Below are 27,681 nucleotides of genomic sequence, written 5' to 3'. Positions count from 1 at the left end.
AATATTCCACTTTTTCCAGTGCACTTTCAAGAAATGCAAAAATGGAGGGGGTGTCATCCCAACAGTAAAGGAAGCACAAGATAATCCACGGATAAGTGTATGTGGGGGTTGGGGGGAATACTTGTTATGAGGTCCCAAAGTAATAAGAAAGTCGTCCCCAATTTAGACTTCTCCCGCTCTTTAACGTAAGCGAACGATTGCTCCCGTTTTCTTTCGCGAGTCGAGGAAGCAAGAAATTCGCGAAGAAAGTCTCGGAACCAGGAGCGCACCCCCTCCCCCGCGCGCATACACACATATACGTATGTCCGAGTCCGACAGCCACAGGAGAGGGCGAGGACGCAGGGCTCACTGGACAGACCCTGTTGCTACAACTGAAGCTAAAGCTAATCCGGGTTGCAAGCCCGAGGGCGCTTACTCGAGAGGAAGCAGCCCCCTCCGCGTGCGCCCGTGCTTCGCAGCCCAGGAGGCGCTCGCTTCCAAGGGGAAGCGCGGTGGTCGGAGTGCAGGCCCGGGCACACGACTGGAGCTCCGTGATTTGTAAGTGGGGCTTTCAGACTGGCATGAGACTCAACAGGCTTCAGTCCGATTTCGGGGTCTTCGGATGGCGCTAGAAGCAACGAAAGGGGGCGCGTGGCTGTTCCTCTGTCGCCCTTCGTGTGATTCTGGAGCAGGATTTTGACGTGCATGTTTTGCCCTCCATCCCGGCGGGTTTTTCTCCCCAGCCTGATCTTTGCCCTCTTCTCCACATCCCCAAACAGTGGTTCTTGGTGCCCAGCACTTGCTTCCCACCTACCGCCCTATATCAGAAAATCTGTTTACTCCAGAAACCTTGAAGACTGGAGAGGGAGAGTTAGGAAGCGGCCTTCAGTTCTAGTTCCTAAGTATGTGCACTTCGAAAGAGATTTTCCTGGCCATCGTCGCCCGCCCGCCCCTGAATGTCCTCTCTTTCTCCGTGTCCAAAGGCCCGCTCAGGAACTCCAACCTCAGGAAAAGAACTGATACGAAACCCACCGTTTCTGCCCAACCTCAAATGGAGATGGGCTTCTGCTTCCTACCCCCCCCCCAGATCTCGCACGGCAGAAATGCTAATAGGGGGTCTTCGGACTGCAGTCCCCTGAACGGCACGAGGGGTGTTTGGCTGCTCCCCCCATGGAGCTGCATTTCCCAAAGGCGCCAAGTTTCTCACTGGTGGGGATACAAGGCACAAAAATTATCTCCTCTTTCTCCCGCCCCCTGATATTTCCCCCTCTGTTGCGCTCGAACTGCATTCCTTAAACAGACGTTTGATCTTTAAAATTAAAACATGAGGGCAAGAACGTATCTGCGTTGTGCCAAAGCGAACCCGCGTCCCCTGCTTGCCCCTACTCCGAAGGGAAACGGGCGATGAGGGGCGGGAGGAATAGGATTTAAAAAACAAAACTATATACAAAATGAAGTTTTACTGTAATATCAGGAGTTTCTGGTTTTCGTTTGGGAGCCTTTGCTGGACGGGGGTGGAGATACCCGAGTCACGGCTGGGACTCAAACCAACCACGGCCAAAATCATAAAGCTTCTTCCCTCCCGCTTCCCCGACCAGCACGCCGCCTTCGCCTGGAATCCCCTCCCAGCGCAGAGGGAGCCCCCCTTTCCCTAGCAGCTCCGATGCCCACCCAGGGCAACCTCTGATGTGCAGCTGTGGTTCTGTACGGGCGGAAAGGAGCGGAGCCTAAAATCACTCCTGAACTTTACAAACTTCTCCCCTCCCCCATCTCCGCATTAGGTACCCCCACCCACCCCCTGGAACAACAACCTCGCATTTATCTCCCCCCTCTCGCCGTCGCCCAATCCATTCAGCGTCTCATCCACCAGCAGCCACCCAGCCTGGTTTTCTATTTTCTCTCATCTTCTTCCCCCTTTCTCTCTCTCTCTCTCTCTCTCTCTCTCTAAATTTTTGAAATAAATTTGGGAGAAGCGCCATTTTCTGAACTCCTAAACCCATGTGCAGCGAATATAACAAAGAGCTTGGATAGATGCCATCGCTCGCTCGCTGGCTCCCCCCCCCCACCCCATTCTCATTGCAGAGGGAAAGACGCGAGGAATTCTTTCTTCCCGAGCAAAATCACGCAAGAAGACAGAAATAACCCTCGAACCGGCGGTGGCGGCAGGAGCGGCGGCGGCGGCGGCGGCGGCAGCAACAACACAGAGCAACAAGGAAAAAATACAGACACGCACACACACAGGGAGGCAGACCCACGCACTGAGAATGCGGCAGGGAAGTGGGGAGCGAAGCACAGCACGACACAAGCCGCGAGCAGGGACGGGAAAAGCGTTCCTGGCTGTCCCCAAAAGGGAGCGACACCGCGGGAAAATTGCCCCCCGCTACCCTGCCGCCGCCCTCCCCGCCCCCCGCCGTCGCCGAGCTGGGCTGGTTTGTTACCTGGGTCAGGCAGTATGGGGAGTACATGGTTACTTTTGGACTTTGCTTTTGCGCGACTGTGTTCACAAGGCGAGCAGCTGCATTGCTCGGGCTGCTGCGGCTCCTTCTCGCTGCGCCTCTACTCCATGCTGGTCTGTAACCCCGCCTTGGAGCTCTGAAAGTGAAAGTTTAGACAAAGTTTGGAACGGAGAACACTTTTGCCTTGAAAAAAAGTTCAGCCTTTGAGCTCCCTCCCACTCGCCCCCCTCCCGCCCACACACACACACGCGCGCGCGCGCGCACACACACACACACACACGCACGCACTGCTTTCAGAAACACTGTTTGCTAGGAAGTTTTAGATTCCTTCGAAGCTGATACGAGTAATATCCAAAGAAGAAGAAGAATGCGATCTTAGCCACCCCCCCCCCCCATACACACACCTCCGTTTGGGAGACCGTACTATAGCTAGAGAAATGGCGGGCGGGGGGGGGAGAGTGGCTAACGGGCGTATTAGGAGGTGCATTTTTTAAAAAAAAGGGAGGGAGGAAAGAGGAACGTGGCACCGCAGACAGAGACTTGAGACCTAGGCGAGGTATTGGTCTTCTTCAGTGAGCTCCAAAAAAGAGCCCCTTCCCCGTAGCTAAGTTGGGCGAGATCGATATGCCAATCGCTGTGGCCTGGGTCACCCTCTGGCTACCTGACATCCAAGAGGCGGACAGTCGGCGAGAAACCTCCCTCCCTTTTTTGCAGCCCGGTCTGATGTAGGCACAGCCTTTTCAGGCTGCTTTTGCTGCGATGCTGAAAGCAGATAGGACTGGTGGGCCTAAAGGGGAGGCTTTGGAAGGTGCCCCCAAAGGTCCGCATCTCTCAGCTATAAAACGGGCGGGACTAGGCAAGGGAGTGCTTCGGTATGGCCCAAGCCTAACCCTTGTGCTATCCCGAAGTGAGCCCCTTTGACTCTGGGAGCGCGGAGCTCTTGTCTGACGGATGAAGACTTGCGCAAAAGCGCAAGCTTTAAGTGAGCGGCGCTGTAGGAAGAACAGGGTCGTGAGTCAAGTTTGGCCTTCGGGACTATCAGAGGACGATCGAGTCACGCAAGTGACCGGGGCCTGTTGCCTTGAACTGAGCTGCCGCCCCGACGGGGGGCCATCACTTGGAGGAAAGAAGAACGGGGGAGGGTGGCATCGCATATGAATCCGGTCAACAGCAGGCCTTTCCTTCAGGTGATTCGAGCGCGGAAGGCCTGCCCTGCCTTGCCGAGATCACGTCGGGAAAGCGCAAAGCCCGCGGGTTGCCTTTTCCCGTGCAGCATCAGGCCTACGCGCCCTTCTGCCCGATTGCTGGCGTCTCTTCTCCGCAGCCCGCGATCGGAGCGGGAGGAGGCAGCGGCGGAGAGCAGAGTCTAAGATTACCAGAACTATGCACCGAGTTTCACCTGGGAAAGCCCATCTTGAAGTTGAAGGACCTCCTTTGTCCGCCAGCAAAGCTGCCAAAACCGGAGGTGGGGCGAGCGCACGGGGCTGCTCTGCTATTTCAGGTTCAAAAGTGCAGGTTGCAGCTCGGGGGGAGGGGTGTCCCCCCACATTAAAAGGCTAGACTGGAAGTGGAGCAACTCCACCGGCGACTTCGCTCCAGCCTGGAATCCGCTATCCCCATGACGCCTCCGGGTTTCGGCCCCGTTTGGTATAACTCCCGGAGCCAATTTATCTAGGCTTTGAAGGCGTCCGATTTTCTTTTTGTATGTACAGAGAGCGAGAGCCCTCTCACCCTTCTGCCCCCTTCGCGCCCCACCGACTGTTCCCTACGAGTCTGCTGTGACCGTGGAAGGAGTGATGGTGGCCCTTCTGGCCGGCCGGGTGCGAGCAGGAGCTGAACATTTCCGCAGCAAAATGCACGCGCATTGGAAGCCTGACCCACTGCAAGAGCGGTACATTTCAGCTGAAATTCCCCAGGGCCCACCTTTCAGTGTTGACTTTGCAAATGGCAAGCAGAAACTGGGACAGAAAAGTGCTTGCCAGTGGCAAGTGAGGGCAGTTTCAAGGAAGGCACTCCAGTAATCGGGACTTTACAAGCCAGCTTTGTACCAGTCTGCAAGTGCAGTCTTATGCATGTCCGCTCAGAAGTAGATCCCATTGAGTTCATTAGGTCTTACTCCCAAGTAAGTGGAAATACTCTTGCAATTTAAATGTTGCAGCTCTCTCCCCACCACTTCAAAAGATACCTGGGAAGTGTGTCTTGGGTCAAAGAATTCTCTGTTAGCGTTCCCTAGCTGCCCTCCCCATTTATGGCTTCCTGCAGTGCTGGAATACCATTTAAACTGATTTTGTACTGTACTGTAGACATGCACCTGTATCCATATCAGAGGCAGAATTTGATTTTTCCTGCTTGTAGGCCAACGTAGCATGCAAAATAAATCCAGTGTGTAAAACAGTGCGACCTCCTAATTTGACACTGCCACCACAGCCTGTGGGGGCTCCAAGACCACATGCAAGAGGCTGCTCTGCATATCTCCAGAACATCTATTCCTGACTCCTGCAAGTAGAGGCAAGCCAGAGGGGTGTGTAGCCTTGCAAGTGCTGAAGGTCATGCTTCTCAGACTACAATCCTGTACACCAGGGGTCTCAAACTCAACTTACCTGGGGGCCGCTGGAAGTAGAGCCTGGGTGAGGCTGGGCCGCATCAAGTATTCCACCACCGCGGTGGGGGTGGGCCACTCATCCCATGGCTTGTCCGGGTGCAGCCGGCGCTTTGAAGGCCGCAGGGCCCCTCCCGCGTGCCCCACCCGTCCGGCAATTGGCCCGCGGACCACGAGTTTGAGACTCCTGCTGTACACCAACTTTACCCCAACATGGTACCTTCCTGATGTGTTGGACTACAACTTCCAGCATCCCTAAGCAGTGCATGCTGACTGAAGATGGGCGTGCTGTGAGCTCTGATCCAACATATCAGGAGGATGCCAGTAACCTGAGAATAAACCCCAGTGGATGCCATGCAAGGAATTCCACCTTTCAGTTCAGCAGAAAGTTCTGTAGCATCTTGAAAGCTTACACATTTATTATGGTATGTGTTTCCATGCTCTCAAGTCCACTTCATCAGAATCCTTCCCTAACCTACTTCTGGGAATAAGGGCTGGGGGAAGAAGCTAAGTATGACAGGGGACTTCTAAAATTACACCTGTCCCCTTCTAATGAAGGTCTGGTAGAGCCTTCTCCAGCCTGGTACCTCAAGATGTTTGGGACTTTACTTTGCATCAGCTCCAGCTAGTATGGCCAAGGAGCAAGCGTGCCTAGTATTGTAATCCAAGACATGTGGTGGGCACATAGGAGAAGGCAGCTATAGCAAATGAAACAGGCTCAGCTTCCCTTCCCGCCTTTCCACAGCCATCAGCACAATAAGTGCATGCACACATATGTAGACCTCTGCTTGCTTACCAGCACCTCCTCTTGAGAAAACCTCACCCTTGCCTTGTGACCCTCCCAGTCCTTCCCCCTGCAACCTCGCTGGGGTAGGGGCAGCAATGAGAGCCTGGGAGCCCAGTTGCCATGCAGCAGGGTGGGCAGGGTGTTCAGGGTTCCTTGGCTGAGGTGGGTAAGGTCCATAGGCTACATACTGTCACAGCCCCTGCTGAAGAGGACCACTTCCAGTTCATCCCTAGGATCTACCATCACTGGGGACACAGGAATGGAACACCAGCCTTCTATCTGCAGGTGGCACCATTTCCAATCCAGTTCTAGTCCAGATTGAGAGGAAACCAAGCTGAATAGGTAACTGACATTTCCTGTGGCCTGGAAATTTCCAGTAGCCTTTAAGAAGCTCATGTAATTATTCCTTTGGAAACCTTCTGATTCTTATTATAATGCACCAAAATACACCACAAGAATAATTAAAATGCACAATAGTTGCTGTCTTCTTACACATAATCAGATGCTAAGTCCTACTCAGTTCAATGCAAATATATGTAGGATTGCAGCCTCCCTCTCAAATATATTGTAATCTTGAAGCTTACTGTGAAACTTGCTCCACCTGATGAAAGAATTTCCCCTCCTCACACTGGACACTAAAATGGCACCCCTGTGTGCAGGAACATGTAGAACAACCTGCATTTAAAAAGCAGGCTAAAATAAGTAACCAGTTTATGGGTGCACAGATGATCTGACAAATCTTACTTAGAGAGCATCTGCTAAGGCTTGCTGTCAAACTGGGAAGAAGTAACAGGTGAGGGCACTCACTATTCTGATACTTATGTTAATAAACATTTCCATCCGTGAACCATCTATAGAGAGAGATCAAAAGTGGATGGAAAACAAAATTAGGAAGAATTACAATTCCTTCTCGTGAGAGAATAAGCATTCAAAATAGTCATGACTGGAAAAAGAAATATAAAACAGTGAACATTGAACAGCAGTCATAGGGAGATCATTACAAAGAAGAACCTAAGAGTGGAAAAGATCCACTATAAAAGCTAAAAATGAGCCAGCAGTCCAATGTTCTTCCTCAAAAAAAGGTGAGGGGCAAGTAAAGGTTTTGATGCCGCAGCAAAAGTGTTCTAAGAAACAGGAAATCACTGTTCCATTTGAGCCAGCCCAGCACAGGCTTCCAAAGCACAAACAAACCCTGAGCCCACAAAACCATACCACTCTGCAGAGTTCAATGCAGGGATCTACCTTTCAAATTCCGTGAGGCCCATACTAAAATATATTCTGCTGATGATTGCTATCTATCACTGTATGAAGCAGCCCTAAGAATGGCTGAAATCTAAGTAAATTTTAGGAATATGGGCCAAACCATAAATGATGAATAGAGGTTTTTGTTTATTTACTTTTTGCTTACTTTTAATAATGTTTTCCATAGATGAAAGGAAGCAGCAGTGTTGAATGGAGGACTGGTCAACAACCAAGTTGTTGTTGCACTGTATATCTTGCCTTTTTTCTCTCTTGTGGGGAACTCACAGCAGTTTATAGGGCTCTATTTTATCCTCACAACAACTAGCCTGTGAAGTAGATTGAGCTGAGAGTTTGTGACAGTCCCAAGGTCACCCAATGAGCCTCGTGGCCAAGTGCAGACTAGAACCCAGATCTCCTGGCTCCCTGGTCCAGGACTCTAACTGGCACACCACACTGGCTCTCACAAGTTAAACACATTATTTTTCCCCAGTTCACATAGCATTTCCTCTGATGGAGTATAAAGCTGCTTGGGGTTCCTGAACAGGAAAAGCAATCCAAGAGGAAAGGATTAAGCACCTCTTCCCACTGGCTGGTCTTCCACTGAAGACTGCCAACTCCCAAAGTCCCTTTTCATCTTAAACATGAGGGGGGATTACAGACAGCTCTGTGTCACATATGGTTAGCCCATCCATTTCCAGAATAAGCTAAGTCTGAAATGGTTTGGTCTGCCCCTTACCTGCACTGCCTGAGTGGCTTTTAGAGGCCCAGGATGTGTGAGTGCCCAGCGACCGCATGAGTCATCTGGCTTGACTGAATTGCCTTGGGAGGCAGCCACACACTCTTTTGAGAAGTTGGGTCCCATTACCCTACAATAGGAGGTAGGGTGGAGCAGAGAAGGACTGAGCCACACACAAGCATCAGCAAGGGGCTGTCTCTGAGAAGGTGCCACCCTCCCAGCATGGAGACCCAGCAATGGAGCACGGCAGCTGAGCATCAGGGTGTATTGCTCAGAGAGTTCAGCTGCAGGGAGAGAATAACAGCACTTTTGTCTCATGTTAAACATGTGCATTTAAAATGGATTTAAGCTTTCCAAAGCACAAAAGGGAGCAAGAGGTGGGTGGGCAACTTTTTGTGCAATGTCACCTGGTTGATCAAAGTTGTGAGTATACATTTGGTGCACTAAATTGTCACTCCATTCCTCAGAGGCCAAACTGGTGCCTTGTAAAAGCTGAGAGAGCTTTGCAAATGTTTTCTCAGGCTGAGTACAGGCAGTTATTGCTGTGGAAAAGGGATGGTGGGGGGGAATCGGTGATGCACAAGCTCAGAAAGGTTCTTATCAGTTCTGCCTTGAAACATAGTCTGCCTGCTTCCCAAATGGGAGGCTTCTTGTGCCACTTTTTGCCTGGATGGAGAAAGTGCACACTTGATCCCACATTTTTTAATGCATATACTTTCCCACTGTTGTCTAAAGCATGAAGATGCAAATCCCCAGTGTGAATTTTTAAAGTGCCCATTTTACTGCAAGCTATGATTTTTGCCTGAAAATGAGGCAAGTTCTGATTTTGGATGGGAACTATATTTCAACTGAGCAAGGGAGCTGATAGGTGGATTAGCCCACTGACTTACTCCCACAAAAGGCAAGAGATGGACAAGGAATCTAACCCCTCCTCTTCTATAAAGAGAGCAGCCACAGGAGCTTTTGGCAGCACCTTCCCTTCTGCTACCACAACAACTCTCCGCCATTTCCATGTGCCTGGCCTGTACATGAAAATGAGTGGTGATGGTATATCCAAAGTGGAGAGCGCAGCCAAAGCTTCTTGCTGGCTGCCCATCGCAGGAAAGAGGATGAAAAAGCCTGTGCCTCAACTTGGGAGAGAGTGGCTGCAGGGAAATAAGTGTGAGAGGATGAGAACCACCATGGAATCACAGACTGTGCTGAGGCTGACAGGGACTGGATGTAGCCTCCTGGATTCCTGTGGGTTAGGTCCCCAGGGAGGTATCAGTGGGTACATTCTACCCTTTTCCCTGGACTCAGCAAAGCCACCTGCCAGATTAGAGCAGAAGTAATAGAAGAGCAAACAAGTATTATCAGTTGAAGGGTGTTGAAGAAAGCCTTGACCCAAGGCCTGTGCAGGAGGAATGCAACCTCCCCACTGTTACGGAAGTGCCTTCTCACAGGAGCTTTCTCCTCGCTGCTGAGCACTGCTAATGTGGCAGGAGCCCTGGCCCTCTCTACCTACCACTGACTCTGCTTCCTGGCCCCTCCAGTGAGAGGCTCAGCTCACCCACATGGCAGGCAGTCCAGCTGTTCACACAGCAGCAGATGCACATCCGTGCCAATTCCCACATCCCACTGCTGTTTGTACAGTCACTGCCGCCTTGTCAGCTTTGCATGCTTTTATTTATTCAGCTCTGTTAGCTGCTGTTACAGACCTTCTGGGGAGGATGCTTTATCTTTAATTCAGACCTCCCATTACCCTGACCAACTACTGGGTAGAGCCACAAGGAGCCGGTTCTGAGTTGCCCTCCTCCCTCACTCTGCGAAGACAGAAGAAGAAGACAGCATGGAAAAGAGACAGAAGCAACAAGGCAGGACTGGCCATATTGCTTCTCTCTGGGCCACCCTTCCCCAAGCAGGTGCCCCTTGAGTGTGTTGGACACTTACTCTGTCGTGCTCCAACAAGGTACAATGGGAGTTATCCAACAAATCTGGAGGCCACCAGTCTGGGGAAGGCTGATCTAGGCAATGCATCTCACAAATCCCTTTGTTCCTAGGCCAGTAATACCAGAGGGAAGATGGACCATTAGAAACTGTGCATTCTTTCCAGCAAAGTTGGATCATTCAGCTGTGCCCCTGGACATTTCTTCCTAGACACCCAGCCATCCCTTGCATCATCTATATACAAATACTGGGGACTTCTCAACACTGCCAAAGCTGTCCTTCAAGGAGAAAGAAGGTGTGTGTAAATATGTATGAAGATCATCTGAAATGATAAGGGGAAAAGGAGACAGAATGGCAGAAGGTGAGATTCACTGTGAAAGAAGAGAATGGGATATTAGCAGAAGAAAGCACACTAATACGCAGAGTGAGAAAATGGTTCCGTGCTCATCTCAGCTCCCACATGTAGGTTGTCAAAGAGATCACAAGACACCACTAAGGTACCTAAATAATATTGAGTATTGGAAATAGGGCCAGGGTTACTGAGAGATGTTGCCAATTAAAGGAAGTCCAAACAAACAGCTGCAATTTGAACCCATTTTTCTTCAAGCACCAAATTGTATGCACTGCTTAATATGTCTATTTTTGGAAATGAACACTGTTAAATAAGGTGCTTGCATTGACATACAAAGTCCTAACTGGCTTGGGGCCTGGCTTTCCGAAGGACTGACACCCATATATACGTACCTACCCACCCTGTCAGATCATCTCAGGATGCCCTACTACAAGAGCCACCCCTCAGGGTGATGAGAGGGGTGGCAATCAGGTGAAGGGCTTTTCTGCTGCTTCTCCCCATCTTTGGAACTCCCTCCCTAGGGAAATTCACCTGGCACTGTCCTTATTTTCTTTTCAGTGCCAGGTGAAGACATACCTTTTAAGAAAATTTTCTAACCCTTAGCCCCTGGATGCTGTGGCCTTTTTTATTATAGATGTTTTAATTTGTTAGTATTTTAATAAGTTTAATGTCTTTTATTATGTTTTATGTACATTATAAATGTTTAATGTATTGTAAGCTGCCTAGGAAGGCCTCTGCAGTTACAGGCAGCCTATACATATGTGTATAAATAAATAAAAAAAAGAGTTGGTCTTCTCACACAGAAATTTTAATTTCCAAACCCCAGTATCTATACCAAGAGTGGGCAGCACTTGGCCTACAGACCACCTACTTCCTTGAAATGTACCCAATTCATTTTTTAGAAATGTAAATTTTGTGGGGAAGAAGGCTATGGATCCTGGTTACCTGAAGGAGCGCTTATGTCCATATATGCCCGCCCGCCCCTTGAGATCAGCGGGAGAGGCCCTTCTCCGGGAACCCTCCGTGAAGGATATTAGGAGGGTAGGTACTCGGAGGAGGGCTTTCTCTGCGGTGGCGCCCAATCTATGGAATGTGCTCCCCAGAGAGGTCCGCCTGGCGCCGTCATTATTTATTTCTCGGCACCAGGCAAAGACCTTTTTATTCAAACCCAATTTTAATTGTTAATATTATTTATTTATTTTATTTTTTGGGCCAGGTCGACTCATATTATATTGTTTTATACTGTTATTTATTTATTATTGTGAGCCGCCCCGAGGCTTCGGCGAATGGGGTGGCATAGAAGCCTTCTAAATAAATAAATAAATAATATGAAGATCCAATGGGTCAAAATTAGCTTATCTGAAAGTTAATTTTGACTCTTTGAACCAAAATGGAGCACCAAAAGGGTCAATGTTCATGCATAAACAAGCTAATCTTGACTCTTTTGGCACCCCATAGCTGTTACCAATGCCATTTTAATGTCTGGAAAAATCAGTGCTCCATGTGTCACCCATAGGCGGTGCCTGCAGTTGCAAAAATGTCCCACAGACCTCCTGAAGGTGCCCACTACTGGACTAGCAGTACCACTGGCCAACCTCCCGGGAAAGATCCACATATCATCAGGGCTGTGTAGAATAATACTTTAGCAACCATGCCAGCCAATGAAAGGGAGCCTGGTATGCTTTGCTGCTCAAGACTCATTCACACACCCAGGTTTGCCACCGAGTGTACAGATTACAGGGATCTCAAGATGGCTTGATGAGGGCAGCTGATGGCATCCTCCTCGCAAGGACATGCTTGTCATACATTCTTTACAGTCTTCACCAAACTGGTGCTTCCAGAGCTTTAGGACCACAACTTCTAGCATTCCTGAGCATCAGTTTGTGCTGGCTGTGGTTAAAGTACAACACATGTGGAAAGCGCCAGGTTGAGGAAGGCTGGTCTGGGTTAAAAGCAAACGTGCATATGTATGCACTTAAGAAGCAGAGGCTTCATTCTTACTGAAGCGATAAATCAATAACTAGGACATGGGCCTCACACCATGGAATTTTAAAATATTTTTATCCTGTTTTTCAGCTAAAAATTGACTACTGAAATATCTCACAGCAACTAAAATACAATGCAAAAGCGTGTGTGTGCGCGCGCGCACACATGCGTCACGAGGGCATGTGTGTGAGAACATGGACGCATTCTCAACTGGATCAGGGTCTTGGCATATTGAGCAGCTTGATTTGTCTCCCATCCCACTGATGGCCTCAGAGACAGCTGCAAGGATTGGGGAGGGGGTTGTTCTCAGCTGGTGCTAGACCCAGACATGGCAATGGAGGAATATTTGTTTCCCCATACAGAAAGCTCACTCAACTGCATATAGAAATGTAGCATGTTGAGATGAAAGGTTCTAGCCTAGTCTTCTCCCTGAGATGCTAATTTTCAATTCACAGAGACCTTTTAGCATCTGTACAGGGAAACATTCTCTTAAATCGACCCTCACCCATAGAATGAACTAGAATCTGCGCCAAGTGGGCAGCATTCCATGGGCAAGGAATGGATTCGCTTTTGCTTCATTCCTCAGCAGCAATAAAGTGATGGCAGTACATGATTCAGGGAAGCCCTTAAGGTGAGATCACGGTCATTTCTTCCAATAAGAGGTAGTTTCCTGCAGTCAAGTTGCAGATGGTCCAATGCATTCCAGACTTCTTGCTGTCACCCAACAGAAGGTTGGTAGGGTTTTGCCTTAAAAAAACAAAAAACAAAACAAAAAAACAACAACAAATGCTTGCCAGAGTTGTATTGGCCCAAGATTTATATTTGCATTATGTTTTCAGAGGGCAAGGATCCATGTGTGTCCACATCTCAATGGTGAGAAAAGTTGGCAATGGAATTGCCCTGTCATGTAGAAGGCAAACCCAATGGGTCTAGAAGAACCATTTCCTGGATGGTTGGGCCTCTAATACTCATCAGGCCCAGCTAGCATAGCTGGGGGTAAGGAATGCTGGGGGCTGCAGTCTAAAACTTGTGGAGGACACCAGACTGGGGAAGACTTCGTAAAAAATTGATACAAAGGACAACACATTGCATGGAGCAGCGTATCGTCCATTCTTCTCCAACCAGCCCTGAAATCCAGCAGGATTCAAGCTAAAAAGAATAACAGCTCCAGGTTGCTGAAGACAAGAGGTTACACCAGGTGGCCTCTTCAGAAGCCTTCAAGCAGGCGAGGGCCAGGTAGGAAGTGTCCACAACAGTAAGAAGCTCAGTTACTTCCAAAGAACACAGAGAGGCACAAGGAGGCAGAGGCTCCTCTGACTTTCCATCTAGCCTCAGCTCCAGCCCCTTACAACTTCCAAGGGTGTCTACCACCAGTCTATTACTGAGAGCCATCAATCACTTCGCCCAATGCAAGGCAGACTCAGGCCAGGGCACAGCTCCAAGCTGGTTTATGAAATGCACAGCCTCCTATTCAAGGCACCTCTGATATCTCTTCCCCTCTCACCACAGAATGGGATGTGAACAATCCTTCCCCCACCCTCACCCTCACCTCACAATGAGAGGATCCAGTGAATAATAACTACTTGAGGACCTGCTGCCAGGGAGAGCAGGCAAAGTGGCCAATTTTCCCACTCTGAGAAATAGACTGGCACAATACGGGCCAGTCTCCCTCCCCCCTCCCCACAAGGCCTTATCTCCCACCCTGCAATTTGCTTTCGCTCTAAACATCTACAGAGCCTCACATATAGGAATGGCCATTTGTGACAAGCCTGGCCATGTCAATGGCCTGCTTTGTCATGGCTTCCCTTGCTGATGGGGAGCAATGGCCATTTCTCTCAGGCTCTTCCCATCACTTTACCAGTGATTGAAGCAGTGGTGTTGCAAACATAGCAACATGGAAACAGAGTGTGTCAGAAGGGTCCTCACAGGCCATCTAGTCTGACCCCCGGCTCCAGCCAGCTCCGCTCACGACATGCCCACCATGTGCATGTCCAGCCTATCCATGAACACCCTCACCGATGGGGCCTCAACCACCTCCCATGGAAGCCCATTCCACCCCCTCGGGGTCCTAACTGTCAGGAAGTGCTTTCTGGCATCCAAATGGAACCTTGGCTCCCTGAGCTTTGCTCTGTTGGAGCGTGTCCTGCCCTCCTCTGCAGGGGAGAACAGGTCTTTACCCACTTCCGTGTGACATCCCCTCACATACCTGTATGTCACCAATAGAGCCCCTCTGAGTCGTCTCTTCTCCAGACTGAAGAGACCCAGTTCCCTCAGTCTCGCCTCATACGGCTTCCCCTGCAAACCGGCCACCAACCCTGTGGCCCTACGCTGCAGTGACTCTAACCTGGCTATATCCTTCCTGTAACAAGGGGCCCAAAACTGCACACAATGCTCCAGTTGCGGGCGCACCAGAGTCATATAGAGTGGTAGTAATACCTCTCTCAATCTAGAGCCACGCTTCCGGCTATGCAACCAAGGGTGGCATTCGCCCTCTTGACCACCACATCACACTGCTGACTCATGCTGCAGTCACCAGCACCCCGAGGTCCCTTTCACAAGTGCTGCTCTCCAGCCATTTGTCCCCTAACCTGTACTTATGACACACATTCCTATGCCCCTAGCGCAAGACCTTGCATTTATCCACATTGGTTGCAAAGACCAATGCCACTTACTGTTAACTCCCAGTGTAATCTTAAGTCATATACAAGTGGAAGTTAACAGTAAATGGGACAGCAGTTGGGGAGTTCAGTGCTTATAATCTGTGTAGGAGACAAACTACTTGTACTGGATCACCAGTGATCATTTTCTGTCTTGCACACAGGGAAAGAAAGAAGGCAAGGTGGGTGGGGGGAAGCACTTGGTCCCTGCTGCTGAATGCTAATTCCTCCACCCCGCCCCCACTGAAAGATAAGGCCACTGACCATCCAGTCCATCAGGCAGGGATGGGGAACCTCTGACCGCACGCCTGATCTAGCCCACAGGGTGTCATCAGAGGCCTTTGGTGACAGGGCTTGGCCTACATCCCCGGCTGCCTCTGCCAGGGTGGCTTCCCATGCAAGCACTTTCTCCAGCCCAGGGCAAAATGTCAGGAGCATGTCTGACAACAGAAGAGGGAGCATGACCATTCCTCCTGATATCTTCTGGCCTATGCAAGGCTGGGCGAGGTCATCCGACCTCCTACCCAAGCATACACGGTCAGAGAAAGAGGCTTTTCCCAGAGTATTATTGATGATTTATTAATGACATTATATTCCCCTTTTTTCCAAGTAATTTGAGAAAACATTCCTCTCCCCATTTTATTTTTGCAACAGCCCTGTGAGCTACGTCAGGCTGAGAGTGATGGTCCCAGCACCACCCAGTGGGCTTCATGGACGAGCAGGCATTTTAACACCCATCTTCCCAGTCCTGGTTTGACATGCTAATGCAACCTCCCACACCCTGGTGTCTTCTGAATACAATGCCCATAATCCCCAGCCATCATGGCTATTGGAGTTTTAGTTAAACCCATTTGGAGAACACCAGGTTGGGAAGGTTGCTTTAATCAACCACACCAGACTGGCTCCTTTTAGCTGGAGATGTCTCGACTGAATCGGGGGATTACGAATGCCAGCCATGTGCTCTGCCACTGATAGGACTCCTCGCCATATGAAAGAAATGTGTGAATGGACAGTTCAGTCTGATTAAGCTGAATATTACTACTGGCCATGCAGGACACACATCCTTTTCTCTCACTCAGGTGCTTTCAGCACTAGAATTCTAGAGATAGTTCCCTGACAAAGTCCGGAAATGAAGGATCCACCAGCCTGGAGGATCCACCAGTCTCCCCCTCCTGTCCCCCGTTGCAGCTGCTTCTGCCAAATGCCATGGGCAGAGCACATGAACAACAGAATTATGACTGAGGCAGACGTCTAAAGGAGAATGTGATCTTAGACACCCTACAACTTCCAGCTCTTGCAAACAAGAGCGACAAAGGCCCCCACCCCAGCAATATGTGCCCTTTGCGCTTTATCTCCCCAGCAGGAATCTAATGTCTAATTCTTACTGAAGTGGTAAGCCTGAGTCTGGACTGCACCACTTCAGGATGCAGGCACAGAGTGTCAGGTGACTGCTGGCATTTCCATACAAAGGGAAAGCGAGGAGTTTCATCTACACAGGGAACTAGATATCATAGGGAAATGTTCCAGCCATGCTTTCTCCCTGCTAGTTTATGTGTGCAAGGTTTTAGTTATTCGTCTGTTTGGAGAAGTGTTCAGACCTGCAAATCTATCCGGCAGTTTGTGAAAACTAGGCCTTAGCTTTGCATATAAGGTAGAATGAATTTATTCTCCAAATTTGTTCTCTGTGAATGTTGATGTCAAAAATTCACTAGGTCAAGTATTTGGCAACATTTGATATTAATATTTGAATCCAATTATAACTTTATTTTAGCATTTGGTTTCAACATCTGATATTTGATTATCATTATTTTTGCAGTCTTTTACAGCTGGAATGCAATAGTTTTTAGCACTTGGCTGCAAATGAGAGCTGACATGCAACCGTGTTTGTTTCTGAGGGTATGTAGCAGTTAAAGCAAAATAAAAATAATCAATGAATGTCAACAAAGCTAAAGCATTCAGATGTTAAGCTACAATTTCATTTTCAAAATTCAAGTTTCACATTTGAAAATTCACATTCATCATGCAATGTTTTGGTAAAGGCTTCATATCGGTGAGTATTTGTTTCAGATCTATTCTGTGTGTTTTGGCATAACGACTGAGAAGAACATTTTGAGAAAAAATTACCCAGCCTGAGAATGTAAGTTCTGGCATTTTGCTTTTGTTTGTTAATTCTCCCTTTGCCTTTGACAGGGACATACAACTCTGGATGACAGGGAGCAGTGCCTCCTTCTACTTACAGAAGCTTGCAGAAGACCACATTCTAGTAGAGGTGGGCCACGGAAAAAGCAGCTAAACCAGCATATTTGAACTTAAAGTGCTCACTGCCAGTAACTAAGCCACACAAAGGGCATTTGAACTGGAGCTGTGGTCAAATGGCCTCTTGGAAATTCTTTGCCCTATTTGTGGGAAGAGAAAATGGGGAGCAAGGGAGAAAATTTCACTGAGAAAACATTTCAGGAAGAAGAAATTCTCCAGCGGTTTCTCACTGGTAGGGCTCACCATTGGCAGAGCTCACATCACAACCTCTTTCTCCAAGGTGCTGTTTGTTTGCTTGTTTGCTTGCTGGCTTGTTCTTTGTACTGCCACTGAAAGTAGTGACAGCTTCTAATGCGTTCACAAGTTGATACCTATTGTGTGTCCTCACCATGCCCCTTAGCCTTGTTCTGGAGCTTATGGGGCCTGGGAGAGATGGCCACTACCAAAAATATGGTGAAGAAAATTTGGAGAAAATTCTGCAAAGTGGTCTTCCTATTTCTAGGGAGAAAAAAACCCTTCAGAACTTTATAATACTGCTACTGTGTCCAGGGAAGAGGAGGAGCTAGCACTATGCCAAAATCTGTCCTCCAATTTCCTGAAATTTTTATTCGCCCATGAAAGAGGTTTCTGTTTTCCTATCTCACTCCTAAGGCATTCTATAATTTGGTTTGAATTTACCCTGATGGCATTTCTGAGCTTACATAACTACTGCAAAATGGCAGTGCTTGCTGTGCATGTGCTTCCCTCAAGCAGCTCTCTGTTGCTCTGCAGCCTGCCAGACTGCCTGCACTTCCCCATCTGAACAAGTCCTGTGTGGGGAGTGCCTCCTGTCTTCCCCTGGACTTCACTCGGTGCCTGGGAAGCCACAGGCTGCTGGAGAGATGACTGAGCAATGAAAAACTCGGCACTCATGCATGCTGCTTGGCTGCCTCTTAAGCAAGGTAAGCACAAGAAGTCCAAGCTCAGCCTGTGAGAATTTCCCCAAAGCATCTCCAGCTTTGAATTAGTTATAAAAGAATTTCCATCTCAGATTGAATGAGAATGGTTGAAAACAATGGGAGTGGCCCCCAAACAGCACACAAGCAGGGAAATCACCAGGTGAACAGTGCTGGGGGGAAATGGGGCAGACCCATCGGGGGCACTGCAGAAGAGCCAGATTGGCCCAGCCCCCTGAGGTATGGCACTCCCACCTTAGAGCAGCCTCCAGCCTCCCACAACCTGTAAAGGTGCCCTGCAAAAGTGTTGGGTTGCATCTCTCATCATCCCCAGTCAGCACTTGTTGTGTTTCCCCTGGTGCATTTCAGTTCCTGCACCCTCCCTGTTGCACCTAGGTTTGCTCTACATGGCATGAGCAAAGTACTGTCTTGTGTGAGCTGTCCACATGACCCCCTACCAAGGCCAGGCAGATCGTAGGTGGAACTCCTCAGAAAAGATCCCCTGGAAGATAATGCAGAGAAGGACTTTTTCTCTGTCTCCACCACTGCTACAAACTAAGCTCAGTCATAAGCCCTCATCTGTCTTTCGTTGGAGCCCTTGCAGTTGGTCTGCCACCTGCTTCCTGGTCTTGTCCCTCACTGCATTGTCATCCCTAGTTCCCCAGTAAACCAAGTCACCATGTGGTTTCTATTCAGCAGAAGTCGGCACTTGGGGACAAGTGTACAACCACCACAAAGCAACCAGGCCTTCAACAGGACAGCCGGCCACGGCAATGGGAAATCCCCCAAGGGCCCTCCAGAATCCAGCAGATCCAACAGGCTCTGGGGGCACAGCAGTCATGCAGAGCTGGGTGGCCACTGCATGTGCCCAGAGGGTGCTCTGGAAATGCCTGATCACAAAGCACCATCTTCCTGCCCTAGCTGAGAACGCCAGGCCCAGACAGGGACCTGCCACAAGCACTGGATCTGCAACGTGCTGACACGCACTCATGTGCACGCACACACCAATACACTTGTCAGCTATGAAGTCCTGTCAAGGCGGTCATGGAGTGACTGCTGAGATCCTCCAGAACCAAAGCCTGCAGCGCCAGGTGTGAGACCAGCTCCAGCTACATCAGGCCAGGGAGGTGGTGCTGATTCATCAGCAGAAGCTCTGTTGCCTTGCACCAAGTGCAAGAACTTGGACAGGCCTCCCAATCAAAGGACCTTAACTGGAACCATGCATGTGTCACATATAAACGGGGCATGAGACGCCCTTGCAGGGGGTGAAGTAGATGCTTTAAGCTCCCATGCTCTCTCTCTCACATGCACACAGAGAGAGAATTTTGACCTAGCGTGGCACTTAATGGAAAATGGTTCATGGTTTCTGAAAATGCACTACATAGAAACATAGCGAGTCAGAAGGGTCTCTCAGGCCATCTAGTCTGACCCCCGGCTCCAGCTGGCTCCGCTCACGACATGCGCACCATGTGCATGCCCACCCTATCCTTGAACACCCTCACCAATGGGGCCTCAATCACCTCCCATGGAAGCCCATTCCATACCCTCGGGGTCCTAACTATCAGGAAGTACTTTCTGGCATCCAAATTGAACCTTAGTTCCTTGAGCTTGGCTCTGTTGGAGCGCGTCCTGCCCTCCTCTGCAGGGGAGAACAGGTCTTTACCCACTTCCGTGTGACATCCCCTCACATACCTGTATGTCACCAACAGAGCCCCTCTGAGTCGTCTCTTCTCCAGGCTGAAGAGACCCAGTTCCCTCAGTCTCGCCTCATACAGCATCCCCTGCAAACTGGCCACCAACTTTGTGGCCCTACGCTGCACTGACTCTAACCTGGCTATATCATTCCTGTAATGAGGGACCCAAAACTGCACACAGTACTCCAGTTGTGGGCGCACCAGAGACATGTAGAGTGGTAGTAATACCTCTTTCGATATAGAAGCCACGCTTCTGGCTATGCAACCAAGGGTGGCATTCACCCTCTTGACCACCGCATCACACAGCTGACTCATTTTTAGTCTGCAGTCAACCAGCACCCCGAGGTCCCTTTCACAAGTGCTGCTTTCCAGTCACTTGTCCCCTAACCTGTACTTACGACACCCATTCCTACGGCCCAAGTGCAAAACCATGCACTTATCCACATTGAACGCCATCCTGTTGTCTCCTGCCCATTTCCATAGTCTGTCCAGATCCTTTTGGATCTGGAGTACCTGCTCCTCAGTTGTGTCCACTGCTCCAGTTTTAAGTATCGTCTGAGAATTTGATCAGCAGACTGTTCACCCCTTTTCCCAGGTTGTTGATGAAAAGATTAAACAGGATTGGCCCTAGGACAGAGACCTGGGGGACCCTGCTTGTCACTGGAAGCCATCCTGATGATTCCCCACTAATGGTTACCCTCTGCTTTTGGTCTGTCAACCATGCCCTAATCCACTGGACAGTGCATTGGTCTATCTCAAAACTCCTCAGTTTCTCAACTGGGATATCATGAGGCACTTTGTCAAAGGCCTTGCTGAAATCCAAGTAAACCACATCCACTGCATCCCCTCCCTCTAGCCACCTTGAACCTTGTCGTAGAATTCCACAAGGTTTGTCTGGCAGGACCTGTTTTTGCAGAAGCTGTGTTGTGTGGCCGCCAGCCTCCCTTCCCTATCTAGCATCACTAGATCTCTCGCTTTTATGAGCCTTTCCATTGTTTTTCCTACAATGGACGTAAGGCTAACTGGTCTGTAATTCCCCATGTCCCTTCTACTACCCTTTTTGAAAATTGGGACCACTGATGCCACCCTCCAGTCCTCTGGAACTTCACCCATTCTCCATGAGGCCTCACAAATGGAGGCCAGTGGGCGTGAGAGAACCCCTGCCAACTCTCGAAGTACTCTCTGGTGTAACCCATCAGGGCCTGGCACCTTTGTAACATCCAGTGCCCTGAGGAGCCCCTCGACTTCTAGGGGGATGACTCTAATCTGTGCCCCTAAGTCCCTGGCATCATCTTATCTCCCATACAGATCTCCCCCATCCTGCTTTGGGGAGAACACAGAGGCAAAATGGTCATTTAGCATCTGTGCTTGTTCCCTCGCATCAGTCATTGGATCCCCTTCCTCCTTATTTAGTGGTCCCACTACCTGTCTCCCCTTCCTCTTGCTATTTACGTGCTGATAGAAGCCCCTTCTGTTGCTCTTATTATTCTTTGCAAGTCTCAGCTCATTATGTATTTATTTATTTATTTATTTTCTGATTTATATCCTGCCTTTTTCCTACAAAGGGCTCAAGGCAGCTTACATCATTCTCCTCCTCCATCTTATCCCCACAACAACAGCCCTGTGAGGTAGGTTGGGCTGAGAGCCTGTGACTGGCCCAAAGTCACCCAGTAGGCTCCATGGCCAAGTGGGGACTAGAACCCAGATCATCTGAGTCCCAGTCCCATGCTCTTACCACTATGCCACACTGGCTCTCTTAATCAGCTTTATTTATCAGTAATTTTTTTATCAGTAATCAGCCTTAACCTTGTAAAGAATCCTTCTGCAATGGGTCTCCTCCTCCTGGTATACCCTTTTGTCTATTTGCCCCAGTACCCATTTCCTACGGAGGTTCCTCTTGCATCTAATTCCTCTAACCACCTCCTTTCGCATCCATGGCGGCACTCTCCTCCGCCTCCCCACCTCACTAACTAGAGGTATCGTCAAGGCTTGCGCCTCCAAAACCTCCCTTTTGAGTGCCATCCACCCTTCCTCAACTCCCTTGCCTTCCAGTAACCTGTCCCAGGAGATTTCACCCTGTCTGGTCTTCAGTTGGCCAAAGTGGTCCTCTTGAAGCCCCAGCTTCTAGTGTTCGACCTGTTGCACGTCCCCAGTCCCCTGACCTCAAAGCAAAGGATGGAGTGATCACTCGCATCCAGAGCTCCCCTAATCTGTACCTCGTCTATCAGCATCTCCCTGTTGGTCAAGACCAAGTCAAGAATGTTCCCCCCACCCCTCGTCACCTCTTGGACCCACTGTGTGAAAAACCCTCCCTCTATAGCTTCTAGGAAGTGATGCAACCTGGCTGTCACCGCTGAGTGAGTCTCCCAACTAATATCCAGGAGATTTCAATCTCCTGTAATTACTGTGTCCCTCCCCCGAGATATCCTTAGAATCTGATCTGTCAGGACATCATCCAGGGTCTCAAGTTGACCTGGAGGGTGATAACTTACCCCCACTGTCAGGTCCCTTTCCCTGTCAAAACCCCTCAGTTTCACCCAGACTGCCTCTATCTGTGCTGCATCCTATCTCACTACATCCTATCCCTTCCCTGACATATAAAGCTACGCCCCCACCCCTCTTTCCCTTCCTGTCCTTTCTAAACAGGTGATATCCCTCTATGTTTACATTCCAGTCTTGCCTTTCATCCCACCAAGTTTCCATGATCCCCACCAGGTCATACCCTCCTAATCCCAGGAGAGCGTCAAGCTCTTCCTGCTTATTACCCAGGCTCCTAGCATTGGTGTACATGCACCTCAACTCCTTCCCTCAGTTTCCTTTATTTGGAGTCTCCAGCCTCTTCCTTCCTCCCTTCTTCTGATACCACCCCCCTCTTTGTAGGAGTCCTGTCAGCCCCTGCAGTACCTCTGACACCCTGGTCCCAGAGCCCTGATCCTCTCCTCTCACTATTCCAGTGCAGACTAGTTTCTGGAGGGCCTGACCCCTCCCCCCCCCGCCTCAGTTTAAAGTCTTCCAAACAAAGCTCACTAGAGCATTTCTGAAGGACCTTTCCTCCATCCTCGTGAGGTACAACCTATCCCTTGCCAGAAGTCCATTTGCAAGAAGCCAGGTACCATGGTTGAGAACCCAAAGTGTCCCTTCTGGCACCAGACCCTAAGCCAGTCGTTCGCCTTGGCGACCCTCCTATCCCTGCCTGACCCAAATCCCCAGACTGGTAAGAGAGATGAGAAGGCCACTTGGTCCTTTAGGTCTCTGAGTTTCTTCCCCAAGACCCCGAAGTCCCTGGTGATCCCACCCACACCCTGCCTGGCTATGTCATTCGTCCCCAACGACCATTTGGCATACCTGGGCCTGGGCAAACACTCTGTAAGACAGGGCCCATTATTTAAAGGAAACTGGGGAAATCAGTAAAGGTGCATGTGTGTGCATTTGCACACATGTGTTCAGGCTCCATTCTCTACCATCCTCACATGCACACACACCATAGTTTTGAGGAACCCTTTCTTTCTAATTATTGGTAACTGGAAAGAAAATGCAGGTGGGTAGGCTTCATTTTCCCTGCTGGTTCCCCATAATATCCAATTGGGCATTTCTAGAGTTCCTTCGCCACCAAAAAAGTCACTCCCTTGATTGCTGGCTATGCTGTGCACACCCCCCCCCCACCCCCATGCACAACCGAGAGTATTTTCTGAAATGCCAAATCAGCCAACCAAAGAGAGGGGGAAGAGGGAGAGAGAAAGAATGGGGGTGGGGAAGGACTGCTTCTGGTGCTTTCCCTTGCACAGATTCAGCAACCTAGTCCCTGGTTGTCACAGCTGCCTGGCTCCCCTAAACAGGGCAGCTGTTCCCAGAACCCTTGGGACCCCTGCACCCAATTATGCCAGGCTGTGCTTCCAAAGCCAGGTCTACCCAGTGCCAAGGGGAGGGGGTGCCCCTCGTCCTCTTCCTCTCCGTCTCTCCTAGGCTACGCATTCAGCCTTCCTCTCCATAAAGCCGCTGGCTTCCAAATAGAAGGGTCAGTGGGCAGCGGCTTTCCCCAAATAGCGTGGGGTGTATCTGGAGCCTGGGAACCCCTTTCCAAGTCTCTCCCCCCCCCAATCCTCCTTCCCTTTGGGGTGAAATAAAGGCAAGACCATCTGTGCAACCCCCCTTCCCCCACCCGATCTCACTTCTCTGCCAAACCTCTGATGCCAAGGTCTGCTTCATTGTCCCTGGACCTGCCAGTTCCAAGCTGCACTCCCAGACACTGCCGGAGCCATATCTCCGCCCCACTCCCTGAGCACGGCTTTGCTGCAGCAGGAGGGGCCTTGGGCCTTTTATTTATTTAATCTTTTTTCGGTTTGGTGGATGAATCAAAAGCTCACGTGAAAGCGAATTTGGCAAGGGCTGGAGTCGGTGTAGTCAGATGCACGGGCGTCTTTGCCAATTCTCCTCCATCCTGAGCCACAGCTATCCACTCACCCCACTTCCCACATCTTTCCAGCCCTTGACCCTTTCCCCTGTCTCTACCACTCACAGCACAAAGGTAAGCCTTGCTTGAAAGGGAAGCCATTTTAGTTGAGGCTGGCCCTATATGAGAGAGCCGAAGGCCAGAGCCATATCGGGGGCCCTCTTGCAGCCACAGAATTGCTGGCAAGTGCTGGAGAGTGTGGAGAGAGCGAGAGCGAGAGGCAGCTTATTCTGCTTTGGTGCCAGGCTCCAATCAAAATTCCCCACAGCACAGAACATGGCCACCATTTCCTTGCCACATGGCACAGGAAGAAGCCGCAGTCCTGATCCTGGTTGCAGGGATTTTGAGAGCGTGCTGTGGCAGCCTGCCCGACCTGGGGAGCAAATCGGCAGTGCTAAGGCAGATTTCATGTGTGCTGTTAGCTGAGTGGGGAAGGATTCCCCGACCATGTGCCATTGGGTGTGCAGGCCATGGAGGGAGCTAGGGTGGCCAGGTGTCCTACATTACAGAGGCCAGTCCTCTGTTTCAAGGACTGTCCAGTGCAAGGCTGGTTGCAAGGGAAAAAAAACCTATGATGGAAGAGCAGGGCCATAGTGTTACCTATCAACAGTATCTGGACAAAAAATTCATCAGGCGCACAGCATCAACTGAAATGAGATGTCCTGAGACATTTTATTGGGAAGGAAGAGGTAGAAATATTTAGAATTAATTACTGACATTTATTTATTTATTTGTTTGCGCCAGTGCATATGGCTATGCACATATAATTTATGTGCCAAAACTTATGCCAACCAGCATCTATTTTGTCCTCTCATTTGGTGCTTTGCAACTGGCTACCCTATCAAGGTACTCTTGAGTCATTTCCACCTGCCCATGGTTCACAAAGGCATATGACCACCAAGGCTGCAAGGAGCCTTGTAGGCCCAGGAGCTCACATGGATCCTGTGCTCACTGGATCACTTCTGTACAGACTGAGGATTTCCTCCCTACATCCTCTGTGGCACTGCAAACAGGCCTTTGAAGACACTGCTCTCAGATTATGCAAGGCAGCCAACTGGGCAGCACAACACCTTGGCTAAACAGCCCTCTTTGCCCTGGGGTGAATACCCCCAAATAGGGCTGTGGCTTGGCTAAGGCTCAGGGCAAGCCACCATTTGAAGAGAGCACGCCAAGTCTGAAAGACGGCTGTGGTGACTGCTTCTGCTTGCCAAGTTTCTGCTTGACCCTCCCTCCCAAGCTAAGGCCTGCAAAAGGTTTGGGCCTGCCCAAGGTCTTGCAACAGGGATTTGCTTTGGTGCCAGAGGGAAAATACAAATCGATAAATTTTGATGCTGAGAAAGCAGAGCTGGGAAAGGGGAGGGGATACATGCTTGGAAGGAAGGGTGATTGGGTAGGGGGAGTGTCTCCTACACAAGAGGCAGGAAACAGGAAGGGAAACCATCTTGACTAACCACCAGCAAGCCCACAGTGGCCTGGGTGAGAGCAGAAATGGACTAACCTAGCCTTCCTCAAACTAGTGCCCTACAGACACATACAACTACAGCTCCCTAGTATGCTGGCTAGGGATGCTGGGAGCTCAACACATCTGGAAAGCATCAGGTTGCAGAAGGCTTGACTTCCAGCATTCTTTTGGCAGGGCTTTGCTCATGGCAAGCAGATGTAATGGCGGGCAAAGCACCCATACCACAGTCTGATGCTCCCTGTGTTTACTCAGAGGTACATCACATGGATAGTAACATAAGATCATGTTTGTTTATAACATTTTGTTTCAGGGGTTCAGGGCACTGAGGCTACTCATCTTCTACCATTGCCATTTAATGCCAGGTCAGTGTCATGGCCAGCCGAACTTTCATAATTTGCAATCTCATTTGGATTTAGTTTGTGCCATCAAGAACTGGCTGGAAAATGTTTCTAGGCTGGGACTCATCCAGGTGATAACCAGGTACTCCATACCGCAGAAGTCAAGGGAAGACTGGAGAAGAGTTATGGATGTGCCAGTAGTTATAAAGATGGCCTGCCTTATCCAAGCTAGGCCAGGCCCAACAAACTGAACACTGACTGGAGACTCATGAGATAGTACAGATTCATTTTCTGGGGAAGTAAGAATCTTGCACCTCAGGACTCTCTGGGTGAGCTAGTATTGTGGCTGTCTACCATTGCAGGGTTCAACATACATATTCAGGCTGGAGCTTCTGGCTTTGTTCAGCCTTTGGTGGTTTCCATGGCATTTGTAGATCATTCCCAAAAAAATAACTAACTAAACTCACTGAATCAAACTATGATGTTTTGCACTAGCCACAGTTGGACCAATTGCTGGCGATGTTGAAAAGGCTGATTTGTCATGATTAGAGTCTTTCCTTCCAAAGATTCACTTTACTCAACCTCCTATGTTCATGTCACACTCATGGGCCAGGCAAAATGAACCATTCCTGGAGATGGCACCAAAGTCAAACAATTGTGCTATAAGCAACTTAGAAAAGACTCTATTGTGGCAGTGGGGTAGTGGAGCCAGGGCTAAAAGTGATGTAACACTGACACTTTCCTTTATCAACAGGAAGCATTGTCAGCTAACTCCACAGAATTCCCTTTTCTTCTTGAAAGAACGCGGCAATCCACACAGGAGATGGAGATTGGGGAATGAATGTTGCCAACACCAGAATTTTGTTCCTTGTTATAATGTAACATATTTTGTGATGAGTTTGTCTTCAATGGGTAAATAGTTCTGCTAGCTTTATAGAAGTCTTGCTCCTGGTGGAAGTGAATTCTAGGTCTAGTTTGTTGATGTAGCTGTCTGTATTTTGAGGGCATGGATCCGGTGCATGATAAGAGATTGCACTCAGATTTATGAGTCTACCACTGTGCTATGATGGTGACAGCTACAAAGGCATGTGATTGGACTATAGTTGGATATTCTGGTGGATCCATACAGGCTCTTTAAAGGATTCTCATGATGGCTTTCCTCTCTCTCTCCATCCATTCTCTCTGCCTTCTAGAGCCTTTGAGGCTTTGATAATGTTTCCTCTTAGCTCTGTTGTTCTTTCTTTTGGTCTCCCACCACATTTATATGGTGAAAATTTTCAGCACTACAGTTCTTTGTCTAATCTTGCATCTTAGTTAAGATTTCTGTTTCCTCCTTAAGTACTTCTCATTTCTTAAAACCAAATTTGAGCAAAGCTGAGCTTCTGCTCGTCTTCTCACCCACCTTATCCTTATCATTCTTTCTCTGCTTCCAAGTAACTCTCCTATTTGTTTCCCTTATTCCTCCCTCCAGAAGCCTACGGGCACACAGTTATTCTTTGTTCTTTTCCCTTTTTTACTCCATTCAGTTGTTAAATCGAGTCACTTCTGTATTTCTAAGATCCATGACATTTATCCTACTCTTTTTTGATGCAACTCCAAATAATATGGCTTCTCATATTCTCTTGCCTTGACTACTATACCCTTCTGCTATTTACCTCTTCTCCCCAACACTTTGCCTTGAATCCTTTAGTTCACCTCATCCGTTGGCTTGTCCCTTTGACCATGTAACTCATCTTCTTTACTCCCCTCTCATACTCCACTTAAAAATCCTCTGTGAGTTACCTTTCTGCTCTTGTTTCCACTTTTCTATGGGCTCTTCTCTCGTT

The 27,681-nt window shown here is 49.2% G+C and overlaps 1 protein-coding gene across 2 annotated transcripts in view; it reads right to left on the bottom strand.

Moving 5' to 3' along the window:
* Positions 1 to 27,681, bottom strand: part of NFIX (nuclear factor I X) — a 266,099-nt gene that overhangs the window by 215,814 nt on the left and 22,604 nt on the right. Inside the window, exon 2 of one of the 2 annotated variants that reach the window (XM_044443404.1) lies at positions 2,418 to 2,571. Coding sequence is in view for 1 of the 2 variants with exons in the window: in XM_044443405.1 (XP_044299340.1) it covers positions 2,418 to 2,444 (27 nt within the window). In the remaining variant the exon portion in view is untranslated. Of the gene's footprint in view, positions 1 to 2,417; positions 2,616 to 27,681 lie in introns of those variants that run through there. The other variant, XM_044443405.1, reaches the window with a different exon arrangement.

The sequence above is a fragment of the Varanus komodoensis genome, unplaced genomic scaffold (genome assembly GCF_004798865.1).
Source record: "Varanus komodoensis strain SLA01 unplaced genomic scaffold, ASM479886v1 scaffold42, whole genome shotgun sequence".
In the NCBI taxonomy this organism is placed as follows: Eukaryota; Metazoa; Chordata; class Lepidosauria; order Squamata; family Varanidae; genus Varanus; species Varanus komodoensis.
The sequence above is the reverse complement of the archived record's forward strand: the minus strand, read 5'-3'. Positions and strand labels throughout refer to the sequence as shown.